Consider the following 20,608-nt stretch of genomic DNA (forward strand, 5'->3'; position numbering starts at 1 on the left):
AGCCTTTGCCGATAGAGTCTGGCAGCCAGGACAGTTAGCCATGGAAAATTCTGCTCATTCATCTCACAGAGCCCTCAAGGATGAGCCTCATATTAATCAAAACATAGAAATACAGTTCCTTTTTCTTTGCCCTCCAAAGAAAGCCGTCTGTTGGGAGTCATGTTCTCGAGGGAAGGAGAGGTGGTGGCAGGCTCGCCCACCCGTCTCTGCCTCGTTTGTGACCCCACATGCACTTCACAGGGCAGGGTCAGGGGAGGAAGCTCATTCACTTCCCTGGATCCAGCATCCCAGCAAGTGATCTTGGGGTACCACAGAGTCGGCAGCTGGCCAGCCTGAGGCTGTTCAGCTTCAGCTCTCAACCTGCTTTGGCAGGAGTGCTTTTTATGGCCTGGGCCTTCCTTTCATGGGTGCTTTTCATGGACAGATTGTTATTTTTCAAAATCTAATAGTGTTATTTTCCCAGATGGAAGAGGTTCCCAGGAAGTTAGATTGCTTGGCACGTATGAAACTCAAGAAGCTCACCCACGATGAAGTTCAGTCAAGCCCCTGCCTCTGTGGCAACCCCACTCGGGTACTGGTAGAGGGGAAATCCTGACCTCTGACAGGGAGAATGAAAAAGGTACCTGGGATGGGAGTAGTGGTTCTCACCTGGGGATGATTTTGTTCTGCAGGGGACAGGTAGCCATGTATGTAGACTCTTTGGGTTGTCCCAGCTAGGGTGGGATAGTGCTACCCTCATCCAGCAAGTAGAAGCCCGGCATACTGCTTAACATCCCACAGTGCCCAGGGAACCCCTTCACAGCAAGGAATTATTCAGCCCCAAAAGTCAGTAGTGCCAAGGTTGGGAAACACTGAGGTTAAGGGTAAAGACTGAGATGCTCCGAGTTACCCCCTCTCCAGTTACACTGACTGATACTCCCATGATGCCTTGCCCACTTCGGGACAATTTCATTGGTCCTAACCATTGTTATGATTAGGAGTGCAATCTGGACTGGGGACCAACTGAGCATCCAGTAGTTCTTTGGGAGTCAGCTTTGTCAGAGGCCGAGGTACAGGGGATGCTAGAAGGAGCACAGGCCTTCAGGTTGAACCCCTAGGCCCCTCATTGCTTTTCCTTGTTTTCATTTTTTATTTAATTTCTTAGAATCAGAAATGTATTCCCATGTTTCATACTTGGAAACACAGAAGAGGAGATGGTGAATGTCTTCCTTCTGCCCCTTCCAACCTCTCGCTCCCAATTGATGGGGGTCAAGACAGACAAGGATCCTTGCCCTTCCTCTGGGATACATTCTCCTGGGTAGACAGAGACAAACAAGTAAACTCCTCCTAGGTATATTTTGAGTGTGTTCTTCTAGAGAGATTTTATGTATGAGAAATAGACTTTATCCCTCCTGTCTTTTTGTTTTTTTCCTACACAAATGGTGAGATACCCTACAGTCCTGTACCTGTGTTTTTCAGTTAAAACTGACTGGAAATCTTTCCACCGAAGCAGTGAAGGAGTTACCCTCCATCTTTGCCAATTGAATTGTGTCCTCTTACGTGGATGTGCGGTAATCATTTTACCACTTCCTTATTAGTATGTCTGTATCTTCTCATTTCCCTCTCTTTCCTTATCTTCTGATTCATCCCAAGGGTGATACGTAGTTACATCACCCTTATTGAAGACTCAGTTCTCTTGTCCTTGAAAGTCTTTGCTGCAGAGACTCAGGACCTCCACTCACTTCCTCTGGTGAGCAGTTTATTTAACTCATAAGAAGAAAGTGAGAAAGCACAATCTCCTTTGCCACCAGGCCTCCTGACTGCTTAGCTCTGAGAGGCAGTTATGAGAGCACAGGCCAGAGGCCTCCTCTCTCCAACCTCGGGTCCCACAACTCGCTCACTGAGTCACTGCTCCAGCCACGCCACTCCTTTCCCACACCAGTCTCTTTTCTGCCACAGGATCTTTGCACAGGCTCTCCCTCTGTCTGGTATTTCCTCTCTCCTAATAGTCACAAAGATGGTCCTTTTCCTCCTGGCCTCAGCCCCAAAGCCTTTCCTCAGAGAGGCCTTCCCCCCACAAGTACCCCACCACACTCTGCACAGCAAGTCCTTTCACTCCCACCGCAGGAGCCCTGGCACCCTAGTCCCTGCATCTTTGTCTTCCTCCTTCCTGGTTTGTTTCCTTCATGGCACTTAGTGTGCACTTATTTTTGTTGTTTAGGGCTTCACTCATTTATTTCTGCCTCCCCAGGGGAGTGTACACTTGGAAGAAAGGGCAGGAATTTTATCTGTCCTCTTTCCCCTTCAGTCTCCAGTGCCTCCCAGAGTGCTCTACACCCTGGGGAGAGCCAGTGTGTATTTGTTGAGTGGACAATGTTAGGCTAATCTTTGCAGAGATGATTCTGTTGGCCCATCATTAGTAAGCTGTACATTTTGAATTGTGTTTCCAATAGTGCTTTGTGGAGTGAAGTAAGATGCGACTGAGTTGTGAGTTGTAAGGTTCAAGGCTGGGCTTTGCCACTTATGAGCAGGACCTTGGCTGGGTTGTTTAACTTTCAGGCCACAGTCTCCTTGTTAGTAAAATTGGAATGATTTAGATTCAATTTCTAGAGGTTTTTTCCAGCACTAGCAGTCTCAAAAGCGTGTAAATAAATTTAGTAATCGTGCTATATACAACAGAATATTATTTAACCATAAAAAGGAATAAAGTACTGGTGCGTGCTACAACATGGTTGAACCTTGAAAGCATGTTAAGTGAAGAAGCTTACTCACAAAGGACCACACATTGTTTGATTCCATTTCAAATAAATGTCCAGAATAGGCAAAACCCATAGAGACAGGAAGTAGATTAGTGGTAGCCAGGGGCTGAGGAAGGGGTTGGAGAGAGAAGGGGAAACTATGGTTAAGAGGTATAGGGTTTCTTTTAGGGTGATGAAGGCTGACTGTAGAGATGGTTGCACAAATCTCTAAGAAAACCACTGAATGGCATACTTTAAATGGGTGAATTGTAAGGTATGTGAATGTATCTCAATAAAAAATTTTTTTCAATGCTCAGTATTTTCATTGACCTCTGATTTGCAGAGAATTTCACATGTGTTTTCTATCAGTTTCTCGGCATAATCCTGTATATTTAAGAGAGACCAAACTGCTACTGCTGCTAAGTCACATCAGTCGTGTCCGACTCTGTGCGACCCCATAGACGGCAGCCCACCAGGCTCCCCCGTCCCTGGGATTCTCCAGGCAAGAGCACTGGAGTGGGTTGCCATTTCCTTCTCCGATGCATGAAAGTGAAAAGGGAAAGTGAAGTCGCTCAGTCATGTCTGACTCTTAGCGATCCCATGGACTGCAGCCTACCAGGCTCCTCCGCCCATGGGATTTTCCAGGCAAGAGTACTGGAGTGGGGTGCCATCGCCTTCTCCAGAGAGACCAAAGGAAGGGAATACTTGTTTACTGATCATCTACAATGTGCCAGGCATCTTGCTAGTTTCTATCTTGGTATAAATAGTGTAAAACTGAAGAGTTTGGACTCAAGAAGCAAACTGCATGAATTTAAATTCTGGCTTGGCTGTGTATTAGCTGTGTACTGATTGGGTATGGTATTTACCTCTGTTTCCTTATCTGTAATGATAGTGTCTGCTCCATAGAGTTGTGAGGTTTAGTGATCTGACACCTAGAAGTGTCCAGTAAAATTGCTATCATTTTGATTGTGTTTAGGTGACATCATCACTTCTCACAGCATCCCTGGAGGAAGGTGGCACTGGCTGTGTCCTACAGGTGAGGAAACTGAAGCTTGGTAAGAGCACCTTTACCAGACATTGTACTTAGAATCATAGACAAAACCATGGCCAGAATCCAGGCCTAACTATTTTAAATATCCTGCTTTTTCCTCTATTTCATACAATACCTTGAACAGTTACCAGAAAGATTGGTCCAAATCAAGCCATATTCACTTCCCTCCTTGGTCCCCCTTATGTTCAAGGTCTGACTTGCACAAGATGTCGGATGGCCATCCAGAACCCCGTTTTGTAGCCATGATGATGTTAGCTACCTGGGACTTTTGGCTCAGATGGTAAAGAATCTGCCTTCAATGTGGGAGACTTGGGTTTGATCCCTGGGTGGGAAAGATCCCTTGGAGAAGGAAATGGCTACCCACTCCAGTATCCTTGCCTGGAAAATCCCATGGACAGAGGAGCCTGGCAGGCTACAGTCCATGGGATCACAAAGAGTCAAACACGACTGAAGTGACTTAGCACGCACACCTATATAAGTAGGTCACATTATTATAAGTCAGTCACATTATAGCTACAACAGAAACCCCTAAAGGGCAAGTCCTTTTGGGTAATCAAGAAAAATGTTTTTTTAACAGACTTCCTTTTGTAGAGCAGTTTTAGGTTCACAGCAAAAATATGGGGAAAGTATGAAATTTACCATGTGCCCCTCCCCTGCATGGCACAGTCTCCCCATTATTGTCACCGCCCACCAGCGAGGTACAGTTGTTATAAATGACGAACCTACACCAGCACATCGTGATCACCTAGGAAGACATTTTCTGTAGCTTTTTATTTTCTAGTCCATTCCTGTTCTGCGCCTTAAATACTGCCCGTTTGTCTCGCTGTGGGGGTAGGCAGAGTTGACTTTGCCGTCTGAGGAGCCCCGTCTTGGCCATGTTAACGCCCCACGGAGGTAAACATGAGACAGAGCTGCCTGGCGCACGACTCAGACCTCGGCCCTGAGCCCCAGCACCAAGTTGTTGCACTGGTGAGAGTTTGTCTCAAGAGTTTCCTCTGTAAATATTATTTCTCCAGGATGTCCAAGTTTCATAGCTCATTTTCACTGGATTTCTTTCTGGCTAAGTTGCTTAAACATATATCCTTCTACAAGCAGAGCTGGCAGGAAGGAGTAACACCCAGCGCGTTGCTCGCGTAGCTGACTAGGTGTCCAACTGCCTAGTGTGACTTCATTCCAGTTTTCCAAACCTACATCCTCCTGCAGCTGCTGCTGAGGGGTGGGAGGGAAGGAGAGCAAGTGGGAGAGGGGGGCTTACAAAGAGAGGGAGGGACTGGCCAACAGCCTTGGCGGAAGCAGCAGCCTTTCCCTCTTGGAGGGAGCAGGGGCCTCAGGGGAAGCCACGAGTCAGCATGTATGCATGTTCCGGGCATTACTTGCTGGGTGCTCCGCTCAGTGTGGGCAAGGTCTCCGCCTTCAGGGGCTTACACCTATTGAGGGTCAGATGACCCAGAGTAATCAAGCAGTACAATAGCAAAAACTCCACTTGTTTTCGAGCTAAAAGCAAACAAAAGTGCAACAACCAAAACCCTCTTTTTTCCCTCTCTCTATAATTGTTTTCTCTCTCAAAAGCAGAAAATAATGTACAGTGCGGGAAAAAAGCAAACTGCAAAAGAGTATTTATGGTAAATCCTTGATGAAAATTTTGTAAACAAAACAAACCAATGCACATAGCTTATGAATAGATAGGGAGTAAAAGATAAAAATGTGCACTTGATTCAGTCCAAATTCATAGCAGTGGCTGCTCTGGGGAGGATGAAAATGACTGAGACTGGGGAGGGGAGTGGAGGGAAATTGCCTTTCATCCTAACTCTTCGTTCCTTTCAAAAGACAATACTGAGGCAAGAACAGCCAGCAAGTTGGTAACAGTGGTTAACTTCGGGTAATGGGGCTGCCGATGGTTTTGTAGTGTTCTGGGTGAGGCTGGGTAGTTGATGTGAAAAGCCTGGTTTGTAGTTGGTGGGCAGACACTCAGTTTCTTGCTGCTGGTGCTCTGTGACCCAACACAGACTTGACCTCGGGGACCATCTAGACCTGAATGCAGGGATCTGCAAAAGATGTGTCATCTTGAGGGCAGACACACCTTTCCGACCCACTGGAAAAGACCCTGATTGAGGGCAGGAGGAGAGGGGGGCAGCAGAGGATGAGATGGTTGGATGGCATCACCAACTCAATGGACATGAGTTTGAGCAAAGTCCGGGAGATGGTGAAGGACACGGAAGCCTGATGTGCTGCAGTCTGTGGGGTCACAACTTAGTGACTGAACAACAATTTAAGGGCAGACAGGGAACCAGGAAAGCTGGTGAAGGGCCACTCAGGTCACACCTGCTCTGTTCAGTGTCTTCTTCCAGCACCTTCCAGCAGGTTAGCACCCAGGACACAGGGGTGGAGGGAGCGCCTCCTCTCTCCCATATGGGGAATTTAGGACTTGCTCTCTATGAGCTGGGTGGTCAGTGGCTCTGTAGCATCCCAAGGATGAAGGGGCAAGTACTTTTTGAAAAACAAGGCAAATCACTCAGCCCTCTGGGGAGTTACTGTTCCCCATCTCTGAAATATGGACAGTGACTTTTGACTTAGCAGAAGAAATGAAAAGCAATTTTTAAAAAAGGTACTCTAGTGATGGTTACAAGTTTCTTAGAAAAATTGAAACTTACAAAGCACTTTAAAAATGTGCTACAGAACGACTGGAAGCACTCGCCTGATGGACTAGTAACCATAGTGTCCCCGGTAGAATCCAGTCCCGCTCCTTGCCCAGGAATGCATTAAGGTGTGCTGGTTTGGGAATGGCCAATTTATCAAAAGTAAATGTCAAATAACTGAAATATACAGGATGACCTTTGCAACCCATGCTCCTGTCTCATCCTTTGGACCCTTCAGGGGTCTTTGCTTAGGGGAACCTAGGTAAGGGGGAGGAGAAGGCAATGGGGTCACGAAGAGTCAGTCAGCATTGGAGAAGGAAATGGCAACCCACTCCAGTGTTCTTGCCTGGAGAATCCAGGGACAGAGGAGCCTGGTGGGCTGCCATCTATGGGGTCGCACAGAGTTGGACACGACTGAAGCGACTTAGCAGCAGCAGCAGCAGGAAAGGGGGATGCCAGGAATCTGAGTGGGTATGCTGGTCCCTGTCTAGAGATCTTCCTTCTTTTCCTGAGGAATTATAAGCTGGTATCTCTGGTTTTCTCTTCTGTGCCTCAGAGCCTTCCGTTAGCTCTTTATAGTAGTTTAGTCAGTAAGACACATGATCCCTTACATTCCAAGGATAGAAAGAAGGAACAGGAGTTAGAACCTGCCAGTGCCAAGAGACATGAGCTTTGGGGCACCATGCTATTCTCTTCCTGTCCTTCCCTAGGAATTTTGAAAGGTAAGACTACAGCTGCTGCGTTCAGCAGGATGAATGCTGCGGAGGGAGGTCCTGCTTCTGCAGCACATTCCTCCATGGCCTTTAAGCCTGCTTTCCACCTCTGCTCTCCAGATAGAGGCCCAGAGAGATTACGTGCCTGGTTTATTCTGGGTTGGAGACTTCCCGTCCTTTGCCTTGTTTACCCAAAATGAGGTCAGCCTCATTCAGAACTTGGTGAGGTTGTTTTATGTCAGTGGCATTTATACTTAAAATGTAGCCACAAGCCGGGCACCGTAAAACATTAGAGAAAGACGGAGAAGAAATAAAATGGAGTTTGTGGGGGAAAAAAGTTACAGTGGTTTGGATACGTGTGTGTGTGTGTGTGTGTGTGTGTGTGTGTGTGTGTGTGTATGAAAAAGACTTTTCTTAGAATGTGTAAAGGTGTTTGCTTCTCCTCTAGGGTCTGAAAAAGGTGCCTGGAAAATTTTGATACAGTCCATGGACTGTGTGATATTTAAACAAAAAAATAGTCTATCTGGAAAAATCCCTCTTGTGTAAGCAGATAAAGAGCTGGTAGGGAGGAGAGGGTAGGAGGCCTTCGGCAGGGCGTGCCACCAGGGAGAGTGTGCCTGTCTGAAGACCAGTCACTCTCTCTGATGCCTGGCTCTGCCCACTGTGGTCACTTGAAGAGCACACCAATGCAGTGGGGAGCACAGTGGGTTCGCCGTCAGGTGGTGAGCCACAGCAGGATGGGGAATCTGGATCGCCCCCAGAACTGCGGGCAGGAGGGATTCACTAAAGGGAAGGAACCCTTTCTAAAGGGCTGCAAAGCAGGGTTCTGGGGACCAGTGAACTCCTCTAGTGCCTTTAGGATGTGGTTTGATTTATAAATATTTGATTGGCACACACTTTGCTCAGGAACATTTCCATTTGTGTGGTGAGTGGTGCCGGTAATCCTGCTCCCCATGAAGCCTCGTACGTGCTTGGGGAGGTGAGGGGTGCGTGCCACGGGAGGGGGCTGCAGGTTTGGGATGCTTGTGAGCTTTTTCCTATCCTCCAGTTACTGCTCCAGAAATAGGTTATGGCCCCCTTAGACAGAGAGTGAACTCCCTCAAAAGGAGCGGAGTCAGGCACGGAGCTCCTTCTTGCTTTGCCCAAGACAGCTTGCTGTGCAGAGAGGCGAGACAGGGCAGGGCTTGCAGAGCTGCTGGTGCCTGGGTACAAGGTAACCACATGCCAGGCCTCAAGAGCTCCAAGCCCGGACAGTCCTGAGATGCTGAGATGCAGGGAGCTGGTGTAGCATTGGTTTAACTCAGCACACTCCAAAGATCAGATGGTGAGACGAGGAAGGCCCAGCAAGCCTCAGGATGCTGCTGCTGATAAACACCATGTTCCAGGCACTTATCATGTGCCTGGCAGGCTGTTAAAGACATTCACAAACTGTCATACTTAAAATTCCAACTTTCCTATGAGGCTGGGTACTGTTGCCATCCTTGTTTTTAAACTGAGGCATGTGGAGGAAAAGTAACTTCCCGACAGGGAAGCTGACAGGGAGCCAGTAAACCGCAGTGATGGGTCCTGCATCTACTGGGCCCGAAGATGGGCTGTGTGAATCCAGTATGTTCATTTAATTAGTGTGTGGTGTGAAACCACGGCTGTGGTGTTGGTGTCAGGGGTGGAAGTGTACTATAAGCTGCTGCTGCTGCTAAGTCGCTTCAGTCGTGTCTGACTCTGTGCGACCCCATAGACGGCAGCCCACCAGGCTCCCCCATCCATGGGATTTTCCAGACAAGAGTACTGGAGTGGGGTGCCATTGCCTTCTCCGAGTGTGCTATAAGAGAGCCTTAGTTTTGGAAGATGCAGCTGTGGGTCGGTGCCAAGTTTCCCAATTACTGGCTGTTGCCAGAGCGCAGTGTTCACAGAGTTAGTTCACAGGGCAGTTCATTATGAATGATAATTAATAACCTCATCAGGACCGTGGCTAAGAGGATATTAAATAGTCTAGTGCAATGCATGGCATATATTAGGTGCTTGATAGATATTTATGGAATATATTATTGAATTTGAATTTATTTGCTTCCAACACAGTTCATTCACTCATCAAATTAATATTTATTGGCCATGATCCTGACTGCCCAGCCATGTGCTTGACACACAGATTGCAGTGTTGAGCTGAAAGAGACGAAGTCCCATCATCAGGGAGCCCAGTGAGGCAGGAGACCATTAGATAATTGCACAAGGAAATGTGCAGTATGACCCCGAGGAGGGCTGCCTCGATACACAAGGCGCTCCTCAAACAGTACATGTCTGAGGTGGAGCTGGTCCTCATTCCCTGCCCCTGTTCCTCCTCCAGGAGCTTCCCTCTCCTGGTGATGCGGCCACTTAGCAGCCCCCCAAGCCACACCCTAGGAGTCAACAAAAATCTCACAATCTGCCCCCAGCGCCCCTTCTTGCAGTCCTCTCTGGTCCTGCCTGGCCTTCCTAGTGTGGCAAAGTAACAGATGTCCATAGTCTGCATTGCTAACTGCCTACAGCTGTGATTTGAGCCATTGTAAAGGGATAAACCAAAAACATCTTCTCTGTAGGCCAGGAATTCCCACCTGTGGAGACCTCTGACTCAGGTCTACCGGACAGTGGTCCATGCACATCCATCCATCCTGGGTTTATCCCACTCCAAGAAAGACCTTGCGTTAGGTTCTGGGAAACTTACTCTCCTGGAGGTAGGAAGGGAATACATTTTGCAGACTTCTCAGTTTTGTCCAGGGTAGATCAACTGGTTGGGGACAAAGAGAAGCTGTGAAAGGAAAGCTGTTTTTTTTTGTTTGTTTGTTTGTTTGTTTGTTTTGCTTTATAGTACTGGAAGGCGTATAGTTCCATTTTGCATGGTTTATGTAGATTTATTTAAATATTTGATTGGCTTTTAGAAATACTCTCCCTGGAGGAAGTTTTAGAGTGTGGTTATCCACATATCTTCATGCTCTCTAGTCATGCTCAAACTAATGATCAAGGAAGACAAACCACTGTGCTAACCACCCAGGGATCATCCACTCCGTGCTTGCCCAGGTTAATTGTTTCTGAAGAACCTTAAAATTCAGAAAGATTGTGGCAGTACCACCACTGGGCAGAAGAGGGCGACAGAGCCACATTTAGTGGGTGCATCCATGGCAAGGAGTCAGTCCTTTTGGCTACAGGGTCTCATGAGTTTTCAGCTTTGTCAGACACACAAGGCAGTGTTGCTTTTCCCATTGCACAGGTGAGGAAACTGAGCCTCAGTATTTCCCCACTAGTTGAGATAACTGGGAACACTGGAGAGTTTCACATTTTTGTAGAGGAGAAGATGGTGGGAAGGGTCTGGGGGCTGGGAGACTTACCTCCTTTTGCAGAGCACTTTATGCCAAATGGAGAGAATGATAATGGTCGGGTGCTGATCCAGTTAGAAAGCGGCAGCACAGGAATATGACCTCAAGGTTTCTGACTCTAAATCTAGGCCTCCTGACTGCAGGGGGTACATGGATTACCTGGGTGTCCTGGCACTGACAGGTAGGGCATGGATTTTGGCCTACTCAGCCTGCTTTGCTTTCTGTCCTCCTTGGCCCTTGTTCTTAGTTGTAGACTAAGTAAATAGGCCAACACAGCAACTCTGAATGTTGCCAGAGAGGCCTTGAATCCAAACCTGAATCCGAACCCTCGGCTTCCTGGGGGGCAGTGTTCCTGAAGAGAAGGGCCTAGGGAGGGCCCTTAAGTGCTACACAGTGTCCATGTGCTGTGCTGAGTGCCTGGAAATGTTGGCGGTGGTAGTGATGGCGACAGTGGGGACGACAGTGGCAGCATGAACCGACCTATGGGGAACTGTTACTCTCGGGCAAGAGACTGTGCCGAGAATTCTCACTACATTGTCTCACGTAATCCGCCCAAGAAACTTGGGAGGCAAGTAATATTGCTCTTCTTTTACAGTTGAGAAAAGTAAGGCCGGAACAGTTACATAACTAGCCTGAGTTCACTTGGGAAGTAATTAATCCACCATCACTCTTGTGTCGACCTCCTCACACACGCTCCTGTGCTACTGTATGCTGCCCTCCAGGGCTTCTGACATCTCAGGGCAGGCAGCTGAATTTGCAGCACTATGCAGAAGTTGTCCCACATTCTGTACCCAGAGTGCAGACTATAATGTTAACAGTGAAGTCACATGCCCTTTGTACAGAAATTCTAGTACTTGGAATTGTAATTGTAGCCTCCTGTGACCCCAGAATTTAAGGTTTCACAGAAGAGCCAGCTTAACCCCATAGAACACATCACTAAGGTTGTCTTTTCCTCTGGGATGCGGAAGACCAGAGAACATTCTCGTTGATTCAAAAAACTGATAAGACTGACTGCTGCTGCTGCTGCTAAGTCGCCTCAGTCGTGTCCGACTCTATGCAACCCCATAGACAGCAGCCCACAAGGCTCCCCCGTCCCTGGGATTCAGGCAAGAGCACTGGAGTGGGTTGCCATTTCCTTCTCCAACGATAAGACTTAATAGAAATGTTTAAAACCTTCTAGAAATGACAGCTTGTTCCGTTTGTGTTATATGAGGCAGATCACACAAAATGTGTAGCTTGCCTGATACAACACAACAGATTGAAGTCTAAGTCCATTTATTTGCAGTGAACATTGCTCGTGTATATGTTTGACATACTCAGTAGTCTTTTTTTTGCTATACTCTGGCATGTATTTTTCATCAATTATAGGCATTCAGAAGTCCATCTGAAGACAAGCCATTAAAACTAAGCTGACCCTGCAGCAGTCAGCCCCAAACTTCCTGCTTCTCATTGCAAGGGTCTGCTTGGTGGGTGAGAGGGAAGGGACAGTGCCACCTGGTTGGTAAATGCTAGCTCCCGCCCCCATCATCTGTGCTTCTGTGGATGGAGAGTGAGCACCACTGGGGTGACCGTTTGTGCTTAGCGCCTGCAACCTTTGGTGTGTGTGCAGACATGCTAAGTTGCCGCAGTTGTGTCCAGCTCTTTGCGACCCTATGGGCCATAGCCTGCCAGGCTCCTCTGTCCATGGGATTTTCCAGGCAAGAATACTAGAGGGGTTGCCATGCCCTCCTCCAGGGGATCTTTCCAAGCCAGGGATCAAACCCACGTCTCTTGAGTCTCCTGCATTTTCAGGTGAGTTCTTTACCGCAAGTACCACCTGGGCAGCCTTAACCTTTGGTGTAAATCAAATCAATAATAAAGACTACCATCACATCAAAGCAGTGTTCCATATCTCATTTTAAAGCCATCCTGCACAACCTTAAATTCTACCTGTGCTATTCTGTGTCTTCTGATTTCATCCATACTTTCCTTCCCTTGGTTCATGACACATTTGACCCCTCAGACCCTCTGAACAGGGACCAGATCTGACTTTTGGCTCCACTCCAACATCTAATGATTTGGTGGGGCTCAGGGAATCCCCAGTGACATCACAGTAGAACCCAGACACCTCATATCAAACATACACACCACTGCCAGAAATACTAAAGCAGAAGGGAGAGATTTTTGTTCTTAGATAGTCAAGGAGAGTCTTTTCTCCAAAGTCATACCGCCATTTATCAACACCATCTGAGAGCAGCGCTGGCAGGAAAGCCCAGAAGAGATAGTCAGCCTTTGGCTCAAATCGCTCCTACTCTCCTGTTTCTATAAGGTCTGGAGAATGACTTTACCCCTCGCAGTTACCGCAGCCACGTCTGCATGATACGCAGAGCAAGAGCAGCATAATTAATGATGTGTAAGACTACGATTGTGAACTAGGATTTCACAAATCAAGCCCAGTGGAAATACAACCTGGAGAATCGGTTAACTTGAAATTGAGCCCTTGTCTGTTGGGAGTTTATTGCCCCTGCCCCGTGTGGCCCTTCCCGTCATGGAGTGAGAAGGGCCCTGACTGGCCTTGGGGACCAGGCCTCTCGCTGCTTACAGGAATCTGGAACAGTTGAACATTGGCAGCCTGTCTGATCTCACAGCAGATATGTTAGGTCAACAGAGAAGTCCTCTTAAACTCTTGAAATCAGACTCCTTTAGGCAGGCTGTTGCCCTCACAACTCCCCCTTCTCCACACCCAGACCCTCTGTACCTTGTTACCTCTGCGTCTGAGTGTGTCATGTCTGAAGAGAACCTTGGAGAAGGGGGTACAGCCCTTAGCTATTCTCCCTATTCTCCCTTCTCCTGTCCCTGAGTAAGGAAGATACCAGAAATGTGAGATGGGTGCTTACTGTGCTGGTCGCTCCTGTCCTTCGTCCCATCCACTGTGCCATCTGGGAGGATTCTCAGGAAGTAGCCCCCGTTGCTGCAGTAGAGGAGCTTGGGCTTCTTGTAATTGCCTAGAGGCAGGTTAAACTTCTCAGTCAGGGCCGTGAAGGTCGTGGTTTCTCCTTCAGCCATGGCTCAGCAGCTGCTGGTTGTGGCTGTTTCAAGGCTGTAAGAAATGAAACAACACTGTAGGATGTTCTTCCAGCGAAGGTGCTGTGTGCACTTTCAAGAAGGCAAGGAGAGCCTCAGGGCACCGGCTCCTGGGTGGGCGGAAACCACAGACTGCCCAGGTGCTGCCCACAGTAAACGGGCCTGCGCAGTGGCCAGTGGTTAAGGAGGGATGGTCCCCAGCAGGGGAGGGATTTTCAGTCATTTCCCACTTACCAACTGGACACAGCTTTGGACCAGGCTGTGCGTTTTTTGGAATATCAAATTTGATCATTTTGGCGGATGGAAAAAAAAATAATGTTTTGGTCCCTCCTTCTGATCCACACACATCCTCAAATTAAACACTGAAGTTGCACTAAAATAACACTCAGGGTCTGGCTGAAACCCACAAAAGCCAAGAGGCCGGCACCGAGGTTGTGCCCTCCACCTCCCACTGTTTTGCCCAGGTGCTGAGGCCTGTGTACAGAGATAGCCCAGGGAGCCTGGGCACGCGAGACCCGTGGGGGAAGGGGTGGGGTGGGGTGGGGTGGAGTGGAGTGTTTCCGAGCTAGCCAACAGTTAATGTGTAAAGGAAAATTATGGGTTTGCTGGTGGGAACGGAACCAGAAGTGGAGAAGTAGGCACGTGGAGGTGTTAGGTGGGGTTTTTAAAGGGCCATCACTGTGCCAAAGGAAATTTTATGGGGTGGAGTATTTTGAAGGTTCTGCTGGCTGTTGCCTGCGTCCACAGCTTCCTGTACATCCTCAGATCACACAGGGAAGACAGTAGTCTATCCCTGGTACAAAGACTACCTTCACCCTAATTACTTCCTAATGAGAAGTCTTATGACACAGAAACCATTGTATGACCTTCTATGACCCTCTAATGCTATGCATACCCACTGTACACAAATTATATTATCAGAAACGCACATATGTATAAATGCATTAGTGGACCCACTGTACACAAATTTATATTATCAGTGTACAAATAGATTAGTGGACGCACTCTACACAAGTTCGTATTACCAGTGTACAAACGCATCTGTGGCTCTCTACGAACTAAAAAGCAAGGCCGATAAACTTCAGTATTTTAAAATATCTACTTGCTCCACCATGTAGAAGACTGGATCGGTGCTCACTACAAGGACTGCACAAGAAAGGTGAAGAAGAGACCAGAAGACCACCATGGGAATTTCATCTTATAAGAGTGAGTAGATGCCAATTGTACACATTGATTATCAAGTGGCTTTACAATACTAGTGATCATCAGCATCATCATTAACATATTATAGGCTAGGAGTTAACTTATGTCATTGAGGCAGACACTGATATTATCCTCAATCTTTTTATAAAGTGAAACCAAAGCTTATAGCTGCTCATGGCCTGTCTCAACAGCTAGTAAGTGAGCCTCTAAAGGGGTCTGTTGAAAGAAAGCCCCAGCCTGCCCTTCATTACCATGACAGTATTAAGTGACTTCAGTGATAGCACAGTATTATTAGCAGAAGGGGGGGTTTTACTCATAGCCTGGCACCTACCTCTGCCCCCATGACCTGATCATTCATTGTTACTCATCTGTAACCCAGGTATTGGCTGTCCCCACCAACAGCCTCCACTTTTGCCCCCATGCATGTTATCATTCCCTGGAGAACCCATGTCACCAGGCGTTAGGAGCCCTGTGAACTTAACAGAAGGCCAGCCAGTCTCCTACATTCCTCACACTCCCCTTCCAGCCATCCGGCCATCCCTGGAGTGGCTTCAGGGAGCTGCTTGCATAGAAGGTAATTCCAACAGAAATCAAGACAGCAATTTGGGTGATTTGTCCTGGTGACTTTGGAATTAGAGTTCATGTTAGAAGCCTCCATGTGTTCCTCTGCTCCGGGCATTTTAATGTGTCTGGTACATCTCTTCCAATCTGCAGCCACACGGGCTATGGTTTGAAGTCCCTCCAAGGATCCTCAGAGTTTTGCATACACCATGTAAACTATCTTTAAAGTCAGACCACCTCCAAATGTCTCCTTCACATAAGGCAAAACTTTGTCTGGTCCTTTTCACATAGTACCATAACAGATGGAAAATTAATTTCATATACATCAGTTCCACAGGGCGGATGGCAGAGTTCACCTTGCACAGCTCTTTGCATTCTCTTCCCAAAACCTCACTCTCTTTTCCAAAACCCTCTCGATCCACAAGGCTCCGAGTGTCTGTGCCCACCTCTGTCTCTGTACTCATCCCTGTTTCTTCCCAACCTCTCAATGTCCCTCTTCCTCCTCTTCCCCATTCCACACAATTCTGGAATCCCCTCTGATGTAAAGCAATTCAGTGTTTCCAAACATGGGCATTTTCACCCATTACCTGTCATCAGCATACAACACTGACCAGATCCTTGTTCCTTAAATTATAGCTAAGAGATAATCCATACTTTTTGTTCTATTAGTCTTCTTTTCAAGCACCTAGTACTTAATTAGGTACAGGAGACAATAACTATATACTAGTGGTGGCCATTTCACTATACTCATTTGTATTCTCCATCTTAGACAGACAGAATTTTGTTTCTTGTTGTCCCTGGATTTTCTCAAAGGGAGGTCCCCATGAGCCCTGGTCATGCAGCAGTTGCTGTGGTGAGGATGGTCTCCGTTCTAGATCTGGCACCCATTAGGAGTCTCCATTAAGTTGGTTTCTAAGTGTTGCATATGAATTTGGCTCTACTCATTTACATTGTTGCTTCCATCCCATTGGGATGAAGGGAACATATGCACCAAAAGTCTGGCCAAGGTTGGAGGCATCAGTTCTGGCCAAGATTTCTACTTATCCTCTCACATTCATGTGTGTGTTAAGCCATGAAGCCTGGGCTTTATCACTGCAACTCTCTCCAGATAGGACCTCTGCCAGAGGCCAGGCACCCCTTCCCTCTGGTTTGCATTGCGGCCTGGGGTTATACAAGCCCCCGCCTCTGCTCTGTGCCTGCTCCACCCAGTAAGAGGTGCAGTGACAGTGTGGCTGCATTGACTTAAGATTGTTCCCATCACCCTTCAGTTCAAATCCATACCTAAAATCTGAAGGTGATATGCTGATGCCTGAAAATAAGCCTTGAGTTCAATGTGAATTTGGTAGACTGTGACAGTGGCATTTATGAATCAGCTGTAAAACATACAAAAACGAAATATTTTTTCAAAAATGAAACTCCAGAGGCACAAAATGCCCCTCCTCTTTTTGTTTTGTTTACAGTTTACTTGTATTTTTAGTAGTGGTTGGTCCAAAGTTCCTTGCCAATCCAGTAAGTGTTAAAGGGACAGGCATGAAGAAAGTATATGATGTGATAAAACCATTAGGCAGCAGCCTTACCAGACCCTTGGGGATTTTCACAAATTGCTCTAATAAATGAATCCATTAACTATGTGAAATCAGGCATAGAGCATAATGGAAATTTATAAGCCCTGCTCCTGGTTACTGTAATCTTTTTGTTGGCTGTCAGGGAAGGGAGTTATCTCTGGGTATGTTGGGAGATAGAAAAGACCAAGCCCAGTGGTCTTTTGTCATGTGCTTGGCCCAGCCCTCTGGGATTTGGGGCCCTGGGGAGATTTTATTGACTTCCCAGTGACAACCAAAGTGAGGAGAACACCAAGCCTATTGGAACATTCATATTAAGTTTGACATATTTTGTTAGCTGTAGCCTCTGGAAGAGAACCTGAGCTCTGACACATGAATAGGATGTTAAGTATATGCTCTTACCCAGGAATACAGTAGTCACTTTTCAGTGTGAGAGAGTAAGGAACACTGTACAGCTCTACAGTTGTCTCTGGGAGCTCAAATTGTCTCTGGGAGCCTGGGCGAGTCATTAACTTCTTCCAAGATGTTTCCTCTAATAATCCCCACCCTGCTGCCTACCTCAGATTTAACCCTTCAGCTGTCTGAAGGGTTAAATGAGCATAGTATTCATAACACTACTTAGAAAGTTTACAAGTGTGACCTGACCTGTAGGAGAGAGGGGTAAGTGGTTATGTTGAACTGGTCGAAGCCTAATGTGTTCTAGGTCAGCTGCAACTGAATGCTTAATTTAAAGTAATTTTTTCAGAGAGGCGGCCCTAAGATGGTGGAGGAATAGGATGGGGAGACCACTTTCTCCCCCACAAATTCATCAAAAGAACATTTGAATGTTGAGTAAATTCCACAAAACAACTTCTGAATGCCAGCAGAGGACATCAGGCACCCAGAAAAGCAGCCCATTATCTTCGAAAGGAGGTAGGAAAAAATATAAAAGACAAAAAGAGAGACAAAAGAGGTAGTGATGGAGCTCCATCCCGGGAAGGGAGTCTTAAAAAAGAGAGAAGTTTCCAAACACCAGGAAACACTCTGACTGGTGAGTCTGTGGTGAGCCTTGGAACCTCAGAGGGCAACATAACCGGGAGGAAAAATAAATAAATAATTAAAACCCACATATTATGTGCCAGCGTAACTCCCGGTGGAGAAGCAGTGCAGACGCCTGCATCCGCCACTAGCAAGCAGGGGCTGGGCAGGGGAGGTGTGGGCTACATTGCTTAGAGTAAGGACCTGGCCTGAATGCTCCGAGGGCAATCTGAGGGAAATAACTTGAGATAGCAAACCAGACTGTGGGATAGCTACCCCGCAAAAAGCCCTAACTTAAGACACCACCAGGCCCGCTCACAGATCAAAGGACTGACTGGAGCTAGCCAGCTTCGGACCAGCCCATCCCCCGCCGGAGACAGGCAGTCAAGGGCAGCCAGAGCCGGAAGGGGGCAATCCTGGCCCCAGAGAGGCATTATCTACCAAACTGCAAGCAGGTTCGTTGCTAACCAAGACTTCTTGGGATTCTGGACAGTCAACATCTGCCTGAGAAGGTGTGCTGGTTGTACACCCAGAAAACCGAGCGGCAGGGATGGGGGAGGCGATAAGTCTCAGCCACCGTGCTCGCCAAACACCTGGTCGCCTGAGCTGCTCGGACCTGGAAAGGGCACGAAACGCAGGCCCAACCGAGTCTGTGTCTTTGAGGAGTACCCGAGTACCTGGAACCTGAGCGGCTTAGACCTGGGAAGTGCATACAACCCAGGGCCGGCCTCAGACAGTTCCCGGCAGAGCAACCTAGAGCCTGAGCAGTGTAGACAGGGTAAGCACACACACTGTGAACGGGGGCAAACCCAATGCGGCTGAGTCACTGCGAGCACTCCCCACACACGCCAGTGTTATTTGTTTACAGTGTTCCTTCCTCCCCAGAGCACAACTGAACAAGTGACCCTAAAAAAGTGTCCACCACCACCCCCTTGTGTCAGGGCAGAAATTAGACACTGACAAGACCAGCAAACACAAGAAGCTAAAACAGAGGGAACTGCCTTGGAAGTAACAGGTGCAATAGATTAAAACCCTGTAGTTAGCACCGACTACATAGGAAGGGGCCTATAGATCTTGAGAAGTATAAACTGAATCAAGGAACTATCTGAAAATGAACTGACCCCACACTGTCCACAACAACACCAGAGAAAATCCTAGATATATTTTTACTATTATCATTTTTAAAAAAAATTTTTTTTTTAAATTTTTCAGTCCTCTCTTACTCCTTTAATTTTCATTTTTATAACCTACTATTACTTTGCAAAAAAAGACCCTACTTTTTAAAGCAAACTTCATATATATATATATATATATATATATTTATAATTTTTGTGACTTTGTTTTTTTTTTTCTTTAATATTGTATTTTTGAGAATCCAACCTCTACTCTGGATTTTTAATCTTAGCTTTTTGGTATTTGTTATCAACTTTGTACCTTTAAGAACCCAATCTTCAGTACCCATTTTTACTTGGGAGCAAGATTACTGACTTGACTGCTCTCTCCCCCTTTGGACTCTCCTTTATATCCACCAGGTCGCCTCTATCTGCCCCCTCCCCCTTCTCTTCTCTACCCAACTCTGTGAATCTCTTTGTGTGTTCCGGACTTTGGAGAACACTTAGGGAACTGATTACTGGCTGGATCTGGCTCGCTCCTTTTGATTCCCCCCTTTATCCTCCTGGCCACCTCTGTCTCCTTCCTCCCTCTTCTCTTCTCTGTATAACTACATGAACATCTGAGCGGTCCAGACTGTGGAGAGCACATAAGCAAGTGATTACTGGCCAGCTTGCTCTCTCCTCTTTTGATTCCCCCTCTTCTCCTCCTGGTCACCTCTAACTCCCTCCTCCCTCTTCTCTTCTCCATGTAACTCTGTGAACCTCTCTGGGTGTCCCTCACTGTGGAGAAACTTTTCATCTTTAACCTAGATGTTTTATCATTGGTGCTGTATAGATGGAGAAGTCTTGAGGCTACTGTAAGAATAAGACTGAAAACCAGAGGCAGGAAGCTTAAGTCCAAATCCTGAGAACACCAGATAACTCCTGATTCCAGGGAACATTAATTGACAGGAGCTCATCAAACGCCTCCATACCTACACTGAAACCAAGCACCACCAAGAGCCAACAAGTTCCAGAGCAAGACATACCATGCAAATTCTCCAGCAACATAGGAACACAGCCCTGAGCTACAATATACAGGCTGCCCAAAGTCACTCCAAACCCATTGACATCTCATAACTCATTACTGGACACTTCATTGCACTCCAGAGAGAAGAAATCCAGCTCCACCCACCAGAACACTGACACAAGCTTCCCTAACCAGGAAACCTTGACAAGCCATGCATCCAACCCCACCCACAGCGAGGAAACTCCACAATAAAGAGAACTCCACAAACTGCCAGAATACAGAAAGGCCACCCCAACACAGCAATACAAGCAAGATGAAGAGGCAGAAAAATACCTGGCAGGTAAAGGAACAGGATAAATGCCCACTAAACCAAACAAAAGAGGAAGAGTTAGGGAATCTGATGAAGAATGCCAAATAATGGTAATGAAAATGATCCAAAATCTTGAAAACAAAATGGAATTACAGATAAATAGCCTGGAGACAAGGATTGAGAAGATGCAAGAAAGGTTTAACAAGGACCTAGAAGAAATAAAAAAGAGTCAATATATAATGAATAATGCAATAAATGAGATCAAAAACACTCTGGAGGGAACCAACAGTAGAATAACGGAGGCAGA

At 46.9% G+C, this 20,608-nt stretch overlaps 2 protein-coding genes across 13 annotated transcripts in view; one reads left to right on the forward strand and one right to left on the reverse strand.

Annotated features, from left to right (window-relative positions):
• The window catches only part of LOC109562158 (uncharacterized), a 446,088-nt gene that overhangs the window by 281,732 nt on the left and 143,748 nt on the right, over positions 1 to 20,608 (forward strand). For 5 of the 6 annotated variants that reach the window (XM_070792108.1, XM_070792111.1, XM_070792106.1 and 2 more), the window contains 2 exons: positions 3,694 to 3,753; positions 14,646 to 14,733. In XM_070792108.1, coding sequence (XP_070648209.1) covers positions 3,694 to 3,753; positions 14,646 to 14,731 — 146 coding nt within the window. In that variant the 3' untranslated portion in view covers positions 14,732 to 14,733. Of the gene's footprint in view, positions 1 to 3,693; positions 3,754 to 14,645; positions 14,734 to 20,608 lie in introns of those variants that run through there. The other variant, XM_070792115.1, reaches the window with a different exon arrangement.
• The window catches only part of FGF1 (fibroblast growth factor 1), a 107,030-nt gene that overhangs the window by 10,235 nt on the left and 76,187 nt on the right, over positions 1 to 20,608 (reverse strand). For all 7 annotated transcript variants that reach the window (XM_019965157.2, XM_019965155.2, XM_019965156.2 and 4 more), the window contains one exon: positions 13,341 to 13,543. In XM_019965157.2, the coding sequence (XP_019820716.1) occupies positions 13,341 to 13,509 (169 nt within the window). In that variant the 5' untranslated portion in view covers positions 13,510 to 13,543. The remainder of the gene's footprint in view (positions 1 to 13,340; positions 13,544 to 20,608) is intronic.

The sequence above is a fragment of the Bos indicus genome, chromosome 7, assembly GCF_029378745.1.
Source record: "Bos indicus isolate NIAB-ARS_2022 breed Sahiwal x Tharparkar chromosome 7, NIAB-ARS_B.indTharparkar_mat_pri_1.0, whole genome shotgun sequence".
NCBI classification, from domain to species: Eukaryota; Metazoa; Chordata; class Mammalia; order Artiodactyla; family Bovidae; genus Bos; species Bos indicus.